The sequence below is a fragment of the Podarcis pityusensis genome (genome assembly GCF_964106645.2).
Source record: "Podarcis pityusensis genome assembly, chromosome: 16".
In the NCBI taxonomy this organism is placed as follows: Eukaryota; Metazoa; Chordata; class Lepidosauria; order Squamata; family Lacertidae; genus Podarcis; species Podarcis pityusensis.
Window position 1 is genome coordinate 37874484 of NC_138041.1, and position 17245 is coordinate 37891728.

At 45.3% G+C, this 17245-nt stretch overlaps 1 protein-coding gene and 1 long non-coding RNA gene across 7 annotated transcripts in view; one reads left to right on the top strand and one right to left on the bottom strand.

The window, feature by feature from the left end:
* Positions 1 to 11218, bottom strand: part of LOC308465401 (uncharacterized protein) — a 321144-nt gene extending 309926 nt beyond the window's left edge. The window contains exons 1-2 of one of the 2 annotated variants that reach the window (XM_080985389.1): positions 10923 to 11218; positions 9426 to 9530 (exon numbers count right to left, since the gene is read on the bottom strand). In XM_080985389.1, coding sequence (XP_080841515.1) covers positions 9426 to 9530; positions 10923 to 10929 — 112 coding nt within the window. In that variant the 5' untranslated portion in view covers positions 10930 to 11218. Of the gene's footprint in view, positions 1 to 9425; positions 10442 to 10922 lie in introns of those variants that run through there. The other variant, XM_080985388.1, reaches the window with a different exon arrangement.
* LOC308465415 lies at positions 42 to 6161 on the top strand. 5 transcript variants are annotated; one of them, XR_013980406.1, is made up of 5 exons: positions 42 to 321; positions 2697 to 2944; positions 4278 to 4584; positions 4733 to 4887; positions 5684 to 6161. It is a non-coding gene; the product is annotated as an uncharacterized lncRNA (long non-coding RNA). The 5 variants fall into 5 exon arrangements; XR_013980407.1 differs by having other exon boundaries at positions 2697 to 2812; XR_013980408.1 differs by having other exon boundaries at positions 2697 to 2794.
* Positions 11219 to 17245: the final 6027 nt, after the last annotated feature.

Genomic DNA, 17245 nt, shown 5'->3' on the forward strand with positions numbered 1-17245 from the left:
AACAAGCGCCACCCCGCCTCCCCATTGGCTGCCCCTGGAGCCCAATCAGAAGGCAGCGAGAAGGGGTCCGCTCCGCAGCGCCACCAATCAGAGGGAGGACGTTCCATTTGCCTTCCCCTGAAAGGGGAGATTAAGAGAAGGGGCGGAGGAAGAGTCTATATTCCACTGGGAGAGGGAGGGAGGAAAGAGGAAGTAATGGCTATGACGTCACAGCTCATTCTTTTCTAATGGGATCTGTTCGTTTGCTCTGTAATATCTTTGAGAAATAGATGGGGGGGGGGGAGACAATTGACAGTGGTAAGACCTCCATATCTCTCTTCGGTAAGTCACTGTAAATAAATTCACGATTTAAAGCGGCAACTCTAACTCCACTTAGCATGGGCATGGGAGCAATCCCCGATTGAATGCAACATTATTTACATCTTGGGTCGGCATTATTAGGACTGGGCGTTGAGGGATTTTCTCCATCCTTCCGCCAAAGTCCACAGCGGCCGCGGCTGAAGTGCACCTTGATTGCATTAAAAACACACACACACACACAAAAACCAACGCGCGCGCACACATACATACATGCATACATAACGGGAATATATTTTATTGCACTGCCGAACAGAACAAAACGGCATCTGCCTTTTTCAGTAGCCCTGGTGTGAATTCTGCAGTGGGAATATAGATGCAATCAATTGCACATTTATAAATACTACCGCTTTACAACGCATGTTGGGAGAGCTGCTAGCTGTTGGCAAATCTGGAGGCCTTGTGCAAATGGCCCCGCTCGTGGGGTGGACGGGTGCCTAGCAGCTCTGTCAGGATGAGGGCCGCGAGTGGGAAATGTGCAGCCCTGATTTTCACATTGCAGAGCCTTTGGTAAGATAAGGGTGGCCTGGTTCCTTCCCCTAGCAATCCACCGACAGGGAGGGAGAGATATAGAAGCAGGTGTCAGAAAAAGAATTACTCTTATTTTCATTTCTATACTGCTTTATATTTTTAATAAAATAATCTCAAAGCAGTTTATAGCACATTATAGCATTAGGCAATGTTGGGGTTTGCTGACCGGGCCCAAGCTGTCTTGGTCACTGAAAAGCCAATAAATGCCACAGACAGAGGAGATTCCCATAATCACTCGTTTATTCAGCTGAGTAAAACAGAGCAGGAGAGCCACACTCACCAGTGTGATGGTGAAATCGCCCCAAATAGCCTTTGTTCATACTTTTTATAGGCATTCCCCCTTTCGAGGTTCCTTGCGCTGATCAAAACAGGACACCCTTGAAGGGGAGAGTTGCCTGACAGAGGGAGGTGTCCGCCTGGCAGAGGGAGGTGCAATCGCCTAGCAACGTTATCTGGTTTTCACATATTTGTGGCTCATCCTCCTAAACTCCAAAGCAGGCAGTTTTTTACAGAAGCAAAATGGCATCATTTAGGCTAACCCCCCCCCCCAAAAGACAAAAACAGGCCTCTGTGGCTTTTCCTGAGACCCCACAAAACAGTGTCCCAGAGAATCGTGGAAATTGCAATGTGACAAAGCAGAGAGAGGGGGCAGATCTGTCCCACAGCAGCTGTTCCAACTAAGTTCATCATGTGTGCCAGAGTAAACAAAGAGGTTCCAGTCACCACTTGCTCGGATGAAGGGCTGCTGGGACAGTTGCTGCAGCTCTGTCTAAATACAAGACACGATTGCCTATGGACATCTCAAGCCTTAAACTGTACATTTAAAAGAATGTATGCCATCTTTGTAGTGCTTGGAGTTAAATTTGCTCTTTGCTGTTCTGGTACAGCCAAAAGGAACACTATATTTTCTTATGGAAAAATAAGCTGGTGGTATTGCCAAGTCTATTTCCTGAGGAGCAAGACTCAGGTATCAAGCAACAATAAATAACACTGGGAAACAGTGTTTCCCAGTTCTAACCTAATTTCGTTCTAACCTAATTTCTAACCTGCAGTTCTAACCTAATTTCGTTGTGTCTAAAGTTGGTTTTGTTCTGTAAACTCTAGTTTTTTTGCAATTCATGTTTTTCCACTTTTTGCCATAATCTTTGCTTTTCACAATGCAAGAATTCAATATTTTATTAAACACATAGCCAAAGTAGTACAATATGAGTATAAATGTAAGTGACTTACATAGCATTGAACATGACATGTATAGTATTTAAAATGACATGTATATCTACGTACATAAATATGTATATGTTGGAGGTATGCAAAAAAATGTATTCCTTTGGGATACACAGTATACTGGGGAACATTTTTTTTTTTCCATTTTCTGTTGCATGGTCCGATCTGAAAAATACAAATATTTAGGCTACAAAACTATAAAAATAAAGAAAAATTAAGTTTGCGAAACAATAATTACCATGTGGTTAGGGTAGATCAATGTGTCAGTGTCCACTTATCCCCAGTGTAAATATGACATATCAGCAAAAGTCGGAAATTGAAAGATAACTATAGCATGTACATGAAAATTGATTTCAGATTTGAAATCAGCATTGAAAGAACATATAAGAACAGTTGAAAAATCTCATGCAACAGAAAATGAAAAAAAAAATAATGTTCCCCAGTTTAATCCTAGATAATACTGGAGAACATGATATGCTCTGCTAAAGCAAGTCAACTTCAGTATAAAGCCAGTCAGTTCACATGCTAAACTCTGGTTGAGCTAAAAGAGAAGCTTTTAATCTTGCAATTGTGTCCCAATGCAGGCAGGTTGGAAGTGGTGTTCCCAATCTATTTGTACAAGCAAGCAGAGGTGAACATCAATAACAAAATCCTGTAGAAGAAATATGGTGTGGCTGTTTGGGTAAACTTTCCACAACTGGTAGTTTATTGATCTGTTTATGACATTCCTACCCCACCTTTCCTCCAAGCAGCTCAAGGTCCTTCTCCCCATTTTATCCTCACAACAACCCTGTGAGGCAGGCTGGCTGAGAGGGAGTCAGACTGGGCCAAGGTAACCCTGTGAGCCTCGTGGGGATTTGAACCCTGGTCTCCCGGGTCCTAGTCCAGTGCTCTAACCACTCCACCACACGGGCTCTCCTAGAACCTGGGCATGGTGGCTGTGGGTTCTAGTCTAGCAATGGTGGTTGCCCAGCAGCAGAATGTGCAACCGTTTGAACTGAGGTTCTCTGATCCTCAGCATGTACAGGTGTACAAAGATTTGTGGTGCTTACCCTTTGCTATTTTTGAGAAAAATACGGCTTCCAATGAACTCCTGGCAGTAAGTGAACATGGCCATTTCCAGTGGACTTAGCTCCTGGGGTCTAGTCTAGCTGTGCTGGGAGTGGCACGGGCATTGGGAGATGGAGGCGTGTGGCCCTGACCATGGCATAGAGCAGGGGGACCTCACACCCAGAGGCTGAATGTGGCCCTCCAGAGATATCTAGCTGGTCCTTGGGATGGTCCTGTGGCCACCTCCCTTCCCATTCCACCAGGGAACCCCTTCTCTGGCCCTGCCCTGCAGATATTTTGCCTGGGTGTGCCCTTGAGCGGTGATGATGCCTCTTGCTTCCTGCATGGGGGATGGAGAGGGGTGTGAGGCGGTGCCTTAGAAAATATGAGAGAACAAGGTGTGTCTGAGGATGTGCTCAGCCCAGGAATTTGTTTTCAGGACAAGAGCTGAAATTTGTGTAAAATTGTTTTACACACCAAGCTGTTCCATTTTATTAAATTTTCAAAAGTTTAGAATATATAGTTCAATACATAAATTTGTCTTTTCCTGACTTCCCATCCCATTTTCTATGGTGTTTGAATGTCTCCTCCTTTGCTGCACAGTACCTTCTATTTCTTATATCAGCACTTCAGTGCTATATATATTCTCTAATTCCTTCTGTTGCTCATATTTTAAATCCTGCTCTCGAGTTCATTAAGCTATAATATTTCCCACAATAGTCCACAAAGGGCACAAAACAAGCAGCCCTCAGCTTTTGTGCCTGGGGTCTGGGTTGTGGGGCCAGTGGGTCCTTGTGCACTGAGTACCAGCATCTCTTTTCCTAGAAAAGAAGCACTGGTGACAATGCTATTAATTTGTGGTTTATATGATTTGGTGGTTCTTGAATACTATTTCCCCCCTGTTTATTTTTATTCCTTTGTTCCCAAGCTGTGGGATGAAAATACTCAATTCAGAGTGAGCAATGAATATTGTAAAAAATGAACAGTTTGTTATAAAACCATTAAAATGATACACTAAGCAAAAACCAGGTGACATTCAAGACCTTTGTTAGAAACCCAGAAGCTGCTGGTCATCCTAAACCTTTTGTTAAAGTTCAATTCCTCTCTCTCCTCAGTATCCCAGCACCACTGGATGTTGCTGAGCCCGTTGGCATTTTGCTGGAGGGCTTCAGCCATGAAGAACTCCAGGTCCAGCTGGCTTCTGTCCTAGCTGGCCTGAAGAGCTGGAAAAAATGGGTCCTGATCCCCACCGTCTGTACCAATGACCTTCCTGCGAACTTTGCCATTGCCTTGGTTACAAGCAGAGGCCAGGGAAACACTACAGCTGCTTCTCAGCACTATGGATGAACCCGCTGAGATGGCCACCTTGGACCTCCTTTTGTGCCCCGACACCTTGGACCAGGGATTATGTGCCCTGGTGAGGTAAGAGGAAGAGCACAGTGATCTTCAAACATTATGGCAAACAAGCAGAACTCATTCATTGCATGGTGTGAGAATGTGCTTCTCTTTGCTCTGCTTTCTGGGGTGCCTTTCCCTTTGCTCATAAGATCCTGTTTGTTACACATTTCAGGGGCTTCAGCAGTGGGTGCCAGTGAGGGATTCCTGGATTGGCGGCATACATCATTTCAGCTCTGAAGAATAAGCGCTTTGCCGGGGTGCCAGAAGTCACTGCAGCCATCTTTCTGGAGGTGAAGGGAACAGGCGTTGAAGGAAGAGTGGGGACAAGTGGGTAGAGCAAAGAGCCCCCTTCTCTGTATCTGCCTAATGTGGGCTGCGGAATCTTTCTCCTGTGTCTTTCCCAGAGGGAAATGCCCTCCCAGGAGCAGAAGAAGGTCTCCTAGGGTCCTCAGCAGCTGCTTGGAGCGGCTGATCTTGCTGAGCCTAGCCATAGCTTCTGCATTCCTTGATTTGATTCAGAAAATAGGCAGAAAAATAATCTCGGGGGTGTTTCAGGGCATCACCTTTAGAAATCAATTCATCTGCCACGGTTTCTTCCAAGGAACCTCAGGAATTGTAATTTGGTGGAAGTATTGAGAATATTCTCATCTACATAAAGCAATCCAATAACATTATTTTCTGGGTGGTTTAAAGGACTACTGTTCCCAAGGTTCCCCATTTAAAAGGTTCTCCATTCTCCTGATGCAGATAACAGGCACCCATCCCAGTTTAGATTGGGAGCGAAGGATTAAAGGCCCGCTCCTTTCCTCACCAGGTCCTCCTGGTGTCATAGCTCCTTTTTCCCCCTAAGGGTTGTCTCCACCGTTAGTCATCTTCAGAGTAGACCCATAGGAATCAATGTACATGACTCCTCTAGTTCTATTCATTTCAGTGGCTCTAATCAGAGCAGAACTTAGTTGCGTAGAACTCTAAAGTGTGTAGTAAAACTACAGGTGGTGGATAAAGCGAAAACCTGTATTAACCGCCGTCTGAAAAGTGCTTTGTGGGGGCAAGGGAAGTGCCTATAACACTCTCCTCCCCGGTCTCCTCACTGGTAAGCGTCTTTCTCTTTGGGGTTCTTTAGCTGCTCAAGAACCGCCTGGGCATCCAGCCCTGCAAGGAAACCCTGGTGCAGTTCCTCCCTTGGCTGGAGCACAGGAACAAGGAAGTGCAGAAGCTCAGCCTGCGAGGATTAGCTCTGCTGCTGGAAGCGACTCCCAGAAGGAAGGATGGAGGGAGCAGTCTAAGGTTGTTTAAAGCAAACCTTCTAAATTTGCTCTTCCAGAACCAAGATATGAACCGAAATGCAGCTATTCTCCAAAATTGCATGCCTCCAAATTTTGTGATTCAGTTCCTTCATGCAAAAAATGTCCTCAGAAATGCTGATCAGAAGGGAGTGAACACAAATGCGCTTGAGACACACATTCAAACAACTAAACCTAAAAATAATAATGAACAAATATAGAAAAATGAAAAAAAAAATACAAATGCAAAAAATATGTATCAAAGTAATATACAGAAATTTATGCAAGATGAATAATAAACAATATGTATATACCATATTTCAGTTCTTCTTTTCTTCCAATTGACTTACTTCATCCTCAGCACAGTTCTATTTTCATTTTTGGTTAACTTATTTAACCGTATCTTCTTTTGCAGAAGTTAATCAAAACAAGTCCAAGTATTAATTTGAGGGCATTGCTTTTTAAAGTATTCTCTATATGTCTATGTAATACTGACAATGGAAGAAGACATGTTCCATTGTTTCCTGCTGCCCGGAGCCACATGGACATTTCCTCTCCTTGTATGGTGTCTTCCTATATCAGCCTTCCTGAATAGCTGAGGGGAGGGCCTGACAACGGGCCAGAGTAAAAGCCCTTTGCTGTTTGGGGATTTCAAGGTTGGATATGTATAGCATTTGGGAGGTGAGGTATCTTCTGGTTTCATTAATTAGAAATTTTGGGGACCTGGCTAGATCTGCCGGACAATGTGTGTCTTCCACACGCTGTTTAATTTATTTATTTTTGCTTGCTCATACCCCATGTCAAGTAGAATCTGTGGGCTAAAGCCTAGAGTAGTTATTATATTTTTCACTGCACGTTGAACGTAGTGGCTGTGGGCTTTTCTGCTTCCTGATGAGCAAAGGGCTGCACCCAGATATTTGAAGCAGGTGATCTGCTCGATCTTGTGACCATCGATGTACCATGTACGTAGTTTGGGCCTCTTGGCAAAAACCATGATTTTGGTTTTCTGGTAATTGAGTTCCAGTTGGCTCTCCTTACAATATGCTGCCAGTGTTTTCATGGCTCTTTTAAGGCCTGTCAGTGATCTTGAGAGGGTAGCTGCATCATCTGCGTAAAGCAGCACCAGAATATGCTTTCCTGTGAGTATTGGAGGGTGAGAATTTGTATTATGAAGGTAGGAATGTTAGGGTGTCGTCCTACTCTTGAGTAGGACCCTGGCAGAGACACATGCCCGACTGGCATGTTCTCTCCCTCCTGGTCAATCGTTCGGGAGCTTCAAAAGCTTTCTTTTGAAAGCGGTATCAGCGACTGATACCGACAGACATCAGAACACTTAGAGATCCGCAGAGTTTGCGCAGTCCGCGTAACAGAACTCAGTAGCTCAGCATTTGGCTAATCTACATTTATTTACATATACAGTGGTACCTCAGGATACAGACGCTTCAGGTTATAGACTCCGCTAACCCAGAAATAGTACCTTGGGTTAAGAACTTTGCTTCAGGATGAGAACAGAAATTGTGCTCCAGTGGCGCGGCAGCAGCAGGAGGCCCCATTAGCTAAAGTGGTGCTTCAGGTTAAGGACAGTTTCAGGTTAAGTACGCACCTCCTGAACGAATTAAGTTCTGAACCTGAGGTACCACTGTAAAACACTCAGAGCATTCTGACTTAGCTCCTTCCTCTTTCTCATCAGGCAGTAAAGAGAGAGAACAAAGGACAATAGTCCCACATCACGGTACACAGCAACACAAACATCCTGTCTCCATCACTTCCCACTTTGTGGAATGAAAACATACACCGTCATGTGACAGACAACAACCCCATGACTGCAAGCACCTGGAATGAATCTTCAGCAAGGAAATCACGTCATTTATATAAAAATTGAGGGAAGGAGCCAACCCATGATGACGCCTGGGCTGAGGATGTTGACCCCAAGAGCCCAAAGAGAGCCCCCTGCCTCCCAATCCCCAGGAGAGTGAAGGAGAAGAGACCAACAGCGCAAGACGCATGTGGGTGTTTTGCTGTGGAACTCTGCATGCTCTCCCTGGCTAGCGATTGCTCAGCAAGGCACGGAGAAGGGGGTCACTGTTGCTGCAGTCGCTGGAGTCACGGAGGCTGGGGGCTCTCTTTGGGCTTGGTCACTTGGCCCAGCAGCTGCACTACAAGCCCCAGGGTGCCTTGCTGAGCAAGCTCCGGCAGCCCGCAGGGCCACCCCCTAGCGAAGGAGAAGAGAACGTTGGTGCGAGGTTGGGAGAGGATAGGGAAGAACAGGCTGGACTCGGGGATACCTCGCGGCTCTCCTTCCGTGGGGAGGGCGCACCGGGGCTGGAGTTTGGCAGAGTTGCAGAGAACTGAAGGCGAATGGGAGCAGATGGTGAGGTGCCTTTCCGGCCAACCAATAGGAATTGCGCCAAGGTACAACTGTATATTGAAATAAGTGTGTTGAATCAAAAGTCTTAATAAAGCATCCTTAAACAATGAAAAGGTAACAATCATTTCATTTCCTACAACCTTTATTTTACACCACTGTAAATTGTAAAAAATAATTGGTGTTTGCTATTTAGATCAATCCGTATAGCTCATTGAGTAGAGCACGAGACCCTTAATCTCAGGGCCGTCCTTTGAGCCCCACGTAGAGCAAAAGATTCCTGCAGGGGCTGGACTTGAAGACCCTCGTGGTCCTGTCTAACTCTTCCATGATTGTGTAATTTAAGGGCATTGCTGTCAAGTGAAATCATTCTCTGCGCACTCAAACACAGTTCAAACACATTCAAAGGTTTTAATAAAAAATAATCTTTATTAAATAGTTTTCCAGATGAAATACAATAAATGATTGATTGATTGATGAAAAAGTGCTTTTTCTCCTGAGATGCTAACTTTCTCTCTGCTAGTGTTGACTAGTGTTGTGTGGAGGGAAATGCAGCCCCTGGGCTGAAAAATGTCCCCCTCCTGCCCCCTTGGATCTCTTTGTGACGTCACAGGCAGACCATACATAGACAGGGCTGGGGAAACCAGGCCTCAAGGGGGGGCACTTGCTAATAAATACATGATGACTGAGGAGGCCCCCCCCTTGTGACACGTGTGGCATGTGGACTCCATGGCACCCTCAGAAACCCTTCTTAGCACCCACCAAGGCCCCCTTACCCTCCCATTTTTAAAAAGTTTCCCCAAAATCTGTTAGTTTTACATTCAACTTTAATGGGCTTAAAAGCAATTTTGCAGGAAGAACCACAGGTCAGTGGCAGAAACTCAGGGATCTATCCTGCTTATTCAGTCAGAGTTTAGAAGACTGAACTGGAGAGGAGAATGAAGAATCATAGAAGGAACCCAAGGGTCATCTAGTCCAACCCCAAATGCTGTGATCACACACACCAGGCCTTCCAAAGCTGAAGCTTATTATTCCTCCCACCAAATGGCCATTATTATTATTATTATTATTATTATTATTACCCATCTTCCGTAGATTTCAGGGATGGGGCTGATGGGAGTTGGAGTCCCAACAATCTCTGCTGGACACCAGGCTCCCCATCCCTGGCCTATAAGATAACCAGCATCATAGCCCTAGTTAAGTATTTCCTACCATACCTTGAACTGGTCGTTGGGTCACAGCTTGTTCCAAGGCTCTGGGTTGCTCTTTTTGTCCCAGCCAGGCAGAGCAATGTGACAAGAGGCAGACAGCAAGGAGTACATCTTTGTAAGAAGAAGAAAAACATACAGCATAAAGCGTAACGCTCTGCCCAACTGTTGGCACATGGTTCCCACCAAATTTAACAATCATGGCCTCCTCAGTGCCACCAGAAGAGCACACTTCTTTTATAATGTGGGATGTAAAAAAAGGCCACCGTACCCCAAGTATTTGTAAAAGCCCTTTAAAGCCAGTTAATACACAGTTACATAAATGCAAGGGCAGCTTCTCACTGCCTTGCACCAGAGACAGCGGCAAGTTGGTGAGGCAGTGCTGGACAGAACTCGATGCTGGCAACCCAATCCTACACTTTCTCCATGACAGGTTCCTGATAGACTTTGTGCTTTCTGCTGAGACAGTTCATTGGCTTTACTCTCTTCCCAAATACCCTTTTAGCTATGCTGTACCGCTCATTGCAATGCCTTGGATACAATTCGGCTGAGGAATGGTTGGTTTTCTTACTCTAAAGCTAAGAAGCTGACGCTCATGTTTTACTGTGGTTTTATAATTTGTTTTATAACTATTATTATTATTATTATTATTCTACCTCTGGAGCACAGCAGGTCATATTTTATTCAGGTGGCGCTTTAAGATGCAACACTTAAAGAAGTGGCAAAAGCTCTGCCCCCAAGGAGTTTGGAAGGGTGCTTATCAGCCTGGCCCAGCCAGGCCACCAGTCCCTGCCACTGGGTCCCCAGACGCTCTTCAGTGGCAGTGTCGCTTCTGATAAGAAGCCAAGCTCGCTCCCATCCTCTCAGGCCACGGATCCCTGTGATGAATTCTGAGTTGCGTAAAGTAGTGGGCAGCTGCCACGGATGGGAGTCCAGCTGAGGTCCCATTCAAAAGCGCTGCCTCGCATCCATCAGTGAAGGACACCCAGCGCCACTGGGAGGTGGGGAGCACGTGACGTGGTTTTGCGGGGATGGCAGTTGTCAGCACGAGGCCAAGGGCTGATCCTGTTCGGGTTACACCGGACAAGAGTGTACACAGAGACTGAACATGGAGCCTGGCACCACTTCCGTTGCTAAACTCTGCAAGCTATCCGTGCCTCCTGCAAAAATCCTCCTCAGGCCTCTTTCTCTTGCCGGTAGCAGAGCGAAACACAGCGGTGAGAAGCAAAATGCAGCACGTGTGGAATAAATCAGAGCAGACACAAGGCAGTCCTTATCTACTCTTGCGTTTTAATCATGAAGAATAACACCATAAATTCAGACCTGGCGAGAACTGACACATTCTCCCTTTCGCATGGCGTCCGAGAGTCAGACTGAAACACACGGAGTCAAACCCCTCCCTTAAGTGTTTCTAACCACGCCTCAGGAAAGAGACGTCACCAGAACTCTTTAACTCTGTGAGTTCTGAAACCATTAACAGATCCTGCCCTGAGGGGTGGCACTTACCTGACATCAGGGTTGCGAAGAGCAAGGCGCATGATGCACAGGCCGGTCCCTCCGATTCCAATCAAGATGAACAGAGGAATCAGCTGTGATAAACCGAACGTTTTGAGATCAAAAGCCGAAGTTGAAAACCGGAATAAGTCGCCTAAGACAGTGTGCGTGGGAGAGGTCAACTACGAATGACACCAGATTCAGGTGGAAGGCCATGTTGATCTGTCATAGTCATAATAAATAACAAGATGAAAAGAACTTTTAAAATAATTCCAGTGGCACCTTAAAGATCAACTCAATATAAGTTTTCAAGGTATGAGCTTTTGTGTGTAATACACACTTTGTCAGATACTTCAGCCTTAGAACTCTTGAAGACTGTTACGGCAGTTGGTTCCACAGGGAAGGGCAAGGGATTCTTAAAGGGATAGATGACCAAAATTAGCTTTAGTATGTATAATGGGACATGAATCCAATATCTCCATTCAGACCAGGTCTCTCCATAGTTTTTAGTTTGGTAATGAGTTGTAATTCAGCAACTTCTCTTTCAAGTGTATTTCTAAAATTCTTCTGCAATAAGACAGCTACTTTAAGATCTTGTATAGAATGCAATTAGAAGCTAATTTTGGTCATCTATCCCTTTAAGAATCCCTGGCCCTTCCCTGTGCCTCCCCAGCTGCTGCCATTGTCTGTGGGTTGACTGTGATGCCACAAACACATTTGGCAGCTGAGCGGGTATAAATGTGGATCAAGGAGCAAGCCTCGGCAGTTGCCCTCCCCAGAGAGAAATGGGCAACTCGGTGGCACTCAGCCCTGGTGGTCTCCTGCCCCGTGGCAGCAAGCTGACAAGCGGAAGGAGGCAATCGCCTGGTGCTGGGATGCTGTGGAGCAAGGAGAAGGCAAGTACAAAGTTGACTTGCTGGTGGGATCGCTACCTGAAGGCGATGGATATTCAGCGCTGAAGCTGGTTGATGTCTGGCAATGGACCTGGCGAGGCTGCAGCTGGTGGGTGGTTGTCGGAAGAGTTTGCTTTCAGGCTAGTGGATGCCGTGAGGCAGAGATGGATGCAAAGTGGTTTGGAAGCCTTGTTTGTTAACAGGCAACCAAACAGAGGAGGAGTTTGGAGGGACGCTGTTGGATGGGGGCCATCCCACTCACCTGTTTGCCTTTGCCTTACAGGGATGTCCGGAGCTGGTGAGGTTTTCCCCAAGTCCAGCCTTCAAAGTCATGAAGAGAACCGCAGGATGTCCCTATTTACATTGGAGAAATGAACGTGAAATACTGGCAGCAAACAATGGACAAGGCCGTGGCCGTACCTGAGAGAAGGTGCTTTGAAGGAAGACTGCAGGCGGACATCTGCTGCATTACAAGTGATGGGGCAGTGGGGAGAGAGAAGAAAACGAGGGAGGAAACATTAGGCCACATTAGGCGCACCATCCATTGGAAGTGCTATGAAGACGCTTTGAACAGGAATGGCTTCCCCTCAGGGATTCTGGGAACTGTAGGTGCTTAAGGGGACAGAGAGTTGTTAGGCGGGTTAGGCTTAGGCTTAGGGTTAGTCTTAGGGTTAGGGTTAGGGTAGGGGTAGGCTTAGGGTTAGGGTTAGGGTTAGGAGTAGGGTAGGGGTAGGGTTGAGTTGAGTTGGGGTAGTGTTAGGGTTAGGGTTCCCTTCTTGTCAGGCAACTCTGGGAATTGTAGCTCTAGTTAAGGGTTAGCGTTAGCGTTAGAGTTAGAGTTAGCGTCAGGGGTAGGGGTAGGGTTCCCTTCTTTTCGGGGAACTCTGGGAATTGTAGCTCTAGTTAAAGGTTAAGGGTTAGCGTTAGGGTTAGCGTCAGGGGTAGGGGTAGGAGTAGAGTTCCCTTTTTGCCAGGGAACTCTGGGAATTGTAGCTCTGGGAGGGGAACAGGGGGTCTCCTAACAACTCTCTGCACCCTTTTCAAACTATAGCTCCCAGATTCTTTGGGGGAAGAAGCCATGAATGTTTAAAGCGGCTTCATAGCACATGAAATGGTGTACATGTGGCCCTGGCCTCCCTCACCCCACTGCCCCATATTATTGAGGAATCGAAAAGATTTCCCCATGCAAATCTCTCAGAAACAATGTATTTCATCTGGAAAACTATTTAATAAAGATTACTTTTTATTAATAAAATGAATCTGGGAGCTATAGTTTGGGTCTTTGGGTTTGATGCTTTTGTAACTGGATCTGTAATGGCTTTTCGTCAAATACAATAAATGATTGATTGATTGATTGATTGACTGATTTGTGAAAAAGTGCTTTTTTACTGAGATATTAACTTTGTCTCTGCATGCCATTCCTTGAACAGCAAAGCTTTCCCAGGCTTTCCAATAAAGAGTAAGGAGCTGAGGAAGCAAAGGAGGAGGGAGATGAGGAGGGTGTAGGTGAGTGTCCGGTTGTTGGCTTTAACGATTGGAGTCTCCCTGTGCTTGATAAAAATCCCAAGAACTAAAACTGTGATCCATGAGAAAGCAATAGTCAAGGTAGCTAAGATGATCCCTAAATCTTCCTTGTAAGAGAGGTAACTTAGAACCTTACCAATGCATCTAGTTTGGTCCTTGTTTGGATATTGGTCTTCTGGACATTTGACACAGGCATCCATATCTGAAAACAACAAAGAGCTGTTCGAATATTTCTATAGGTTGTGCTGCATAATTCTAATAATCTAATTTAGTGCAAAAGTTTGCTGTTGATGATGGTTTTTGATATTTTTGATATAAACTCTGATTGAAATCAATGTAGAAAATCAGTTTCCTCCAAGATCACCTGGTCATCAACTTGGATGGCTTTAAAAGAGGATTGGACAAATTAATACGGAATAGGGCTATCAATGAGGCAATAGGCATCTGAATACCAGCTCCTGGAAATAACACAAGGAAGAGTGTTCTTGTGTTTGGTTTGTATGTTCAAGGGATGTGCATTCTCAAAGCAAATATGATATGTTACAGAAGATGAATGATATCACAATACACAATTGTTGCCTACCCTTCCGGCCAGATATCATTCCTTCTGGACATGGAGCACAGTCATAACAGCAAAATTTCTCTCCTTCCTTCTTTTTCCTGCTGTAGCCAGGATGGCAGTTCTCATTGCACACAGAAAGGGGCAGCACCTGCACAGAATAAAGTAAAGGGACTTGGATTAGTGCTCTTCATTCATTCAGCTCTACAAAGAGAATTATGTTGGGAAAATGAACCAGTTGGCCCAATTCCTAAAAGAACCGTGTAAGGTGCATTGCAGATATTATATTGTGTAGCTTGAAGCAACGGGAAATATACATCCCAATAATTCCATATCCGGTGTAGGGATCAGATGGGATTACCATGAGGAATTATAAAATATACACCAAGCCATTGTGTACACGATGAACGCATTGTGTTGACTGGGTTTGATATATTGATGACAATTTCTGATTAAATCCCATAAGATTCTACATTCATGCCCTTTTCATGCCTTTTTCCTCTACTGTCGATTTCTCTCTCTTCACAAGTCACGTACACACTTAGGCAGGCATCCTGGGTCCTCAAAGATAATGGGCAGTTTCGTCGATGTAGCTTTTCTTATATATTAATCTTAGGATGTTAATCTTAGGGCCGGGAAACAGGTTTCACATTAAGGTGATAATGGTCACTGTCCTCCTGGCCATCCTTCTTATCATGTGTACTGATTGCTGTATTCGCTCCTTCGTAGTATTCATTCATTTACCCAAAAGTATGTATGCCTAACTAGTGTTTATAGTTTAACTTTGTCCCCACTTGAGGTTTGTTTAAATGCTCAGAGGAAATCTGATTGGTTCTTATGAACACTCTGTAAAAAGTTCTTTTGTGAATAAAACGGCCTGGGCCGGGGGCTGCACACAGACAGGCACAGAGAGACAATTATACGCACCCTTCCCAGAGTCTTTCTGGTTTAAGCCTCTGTGTGTATTCTTCTTAATCAGAGTTCAATCCTTCCTTTACTTTGTGAACGCCTCAATCCGGTGCCTATCCCCACAGACTCAGAATCTTATAAGAAATTAAAAATAATTCCAAACTGACCTACACTCATACCTTGTGTTGCATCCGCTTCACGTTGCGTCCCACGGCAACCCGGAAATACCAGAATGGGTTACTTCTGGGTTTCGCCACTTGCACATGTGCAGAAGCACTAAATCGAGTCATGCACCTGCGCAGATGCAGTGCTTCGAGTTGTGGGCATTTCGCATTACGGACAGGCCTCAGGAACGGATCCCGTCCATAACACGAGGTACCACTGTATAAGCAAAGATCTCTCTCTCTTCTTACAGCCTCCATTTTGCCTGCAGCTGTTTGCTTTCCCTCCAGGAGACAGTTTTACACACCTTTACCCACACAGAGCCTGGGAACAAAGACTCAAGCCACCACCCTTTCAAAATGGCAAATTTTCAATTCAATCGCCTCCCATGTGATCTAAAGTTAAATATCTCATCAGAGCTGCCAGAGAACAATCACATTTAATTATTGAATATGATGCTCCTCAGTTAATGATGAACCTCGATTGAAAGAGCACTGAATAACGAGACAACATAGTGCTAAGATTACTTTAGTGAACTTCCCAAAGTTGTCCTTATAGTTGTCATCTGGTTTATGTAGGTGGCCACTTGTGAATATCAATCAATCAATCAATCAATCAATCATAGAATCATATATTTGTAGAGTTGGAAGGGACCCCAAGGGTTATCTAGTCCAACACCCTGCAAGATGACCCTGAGGACCCCTTCCATCTCTACAATTCTAGAACTCTATAATTTTAAAGTATTGCTTTCTAATTACCTGCCTTGATTGCACACTGTGAAATGTCAGTCTGACCCTTTCTTCCAACCCCCTACGTTTGAATATGGATTTGTAGATGGCGTTCAAAGCATGCGCCACAGCATAGACAGCATTGTAGACATTGTAGCTGTGGCCAGTCATGTCCATTTCAAACAGAATTCCAGGAAGGCTCTCCAGCTTTTCCTCCCCAGTGCAGATGATTTCATTTTCATTTCCCTCCTCTGACACTTCAGACATTTTTAATAAACAGCCAAATGCCTGTTTCCAGAACTCCTGGATAAAGTCATCTCGTTTTGCCCAGAAAGGGCTCAGCTTCTGAATGAACCTTTGGAATCCTGATGGCTGATTTGAGTGGACTGTGATGGATATGGAACTGTGAAATGCTTGGACCTCCCAATTCTTCTGTATAGAGTGTGATGCAAAATCCCAGTGGGATGTAATAATCCATACTTTGCCCAGAGTTGAAAAAGAGAATCAGGGTGATACAAATATCAACATTCTTAGAACTTGAAAGGATGGAGGTTCTCCATAAACAATGAACACAGTTGGGTTTTCCTCAAAGACCATTGCATAGGTTCCTAAATGCTGTATAGCAAAGTCTATCATCTCATCCACATAATTTATTTTTGGTATTCTTACTATGTAGGCATAACAGATACCATTAGGGGAAAGGATTGGGACCATTGTCTTTAAAAACCTGTCCCCTCTGTCATCTTCCACAGCCCAAAGCCCAGTCCATGTACACTTAAAATGCTGAAGTAATTGCACAATCCCTGAAGTAATTGCACAAAACCTGCTCCAGCTGGCGAGGGGAAAGAGGGCGGTCCCCGAGCGTGCCTGGCCTTAAGTAGGCTAGGCCACGCCTCCCCAGCCCGCCGATTGGCGGGTCGGGTTGCAGGCACGCCCGGGGATTCCCCCTGATCTCGCGGGGGCAGAGGCCAGCCCCCGCGTGTGTGGGAGGGGGTCGCTCGCAACCCCCTCTCCTCGCTAGGTCGGAAATGGCTTTGCACAATCCCTGTGTACTGGTGGGCTTCATTTGGCACCATCTGATACAAAAATGGGAAGAACTTTTTGACACCTTTTAGTGGCAGAAATGATCCATAAGTCAGCTGAAATAAAATTAATAATCATTTGTGATTCGAGGACCCGATCCCCGCTTGGGGAATAAAGACACGTGGACACAGTATGTAAGGTTAATGGGTAAGGAAAAGGCCACAACTTTATTGATTACAGCATGTGAGAAGGTATTGGCTTAGGCATTGGACCCCGGAACATTAGACTCCACCCACTCGGAGAGGGGTGAGCCCAAAGGGGGTTTATTCACCAGAAGGTGGAGCCTGTTGATGCTAATACAACTATAGGCTCTCTCCTGATGTCACCGAGGGTCGTGCCATGGCCCCCTGCCACACGGGCATCGGATAGGATCCACGACCGCCGGATTCCTTTAGCGGAACACCCAAAATTGTCGGGGAAGGCGATGGCCACACCTTGCCCCCCAAAACACCAACAACACATTCCAATGCCTAACCG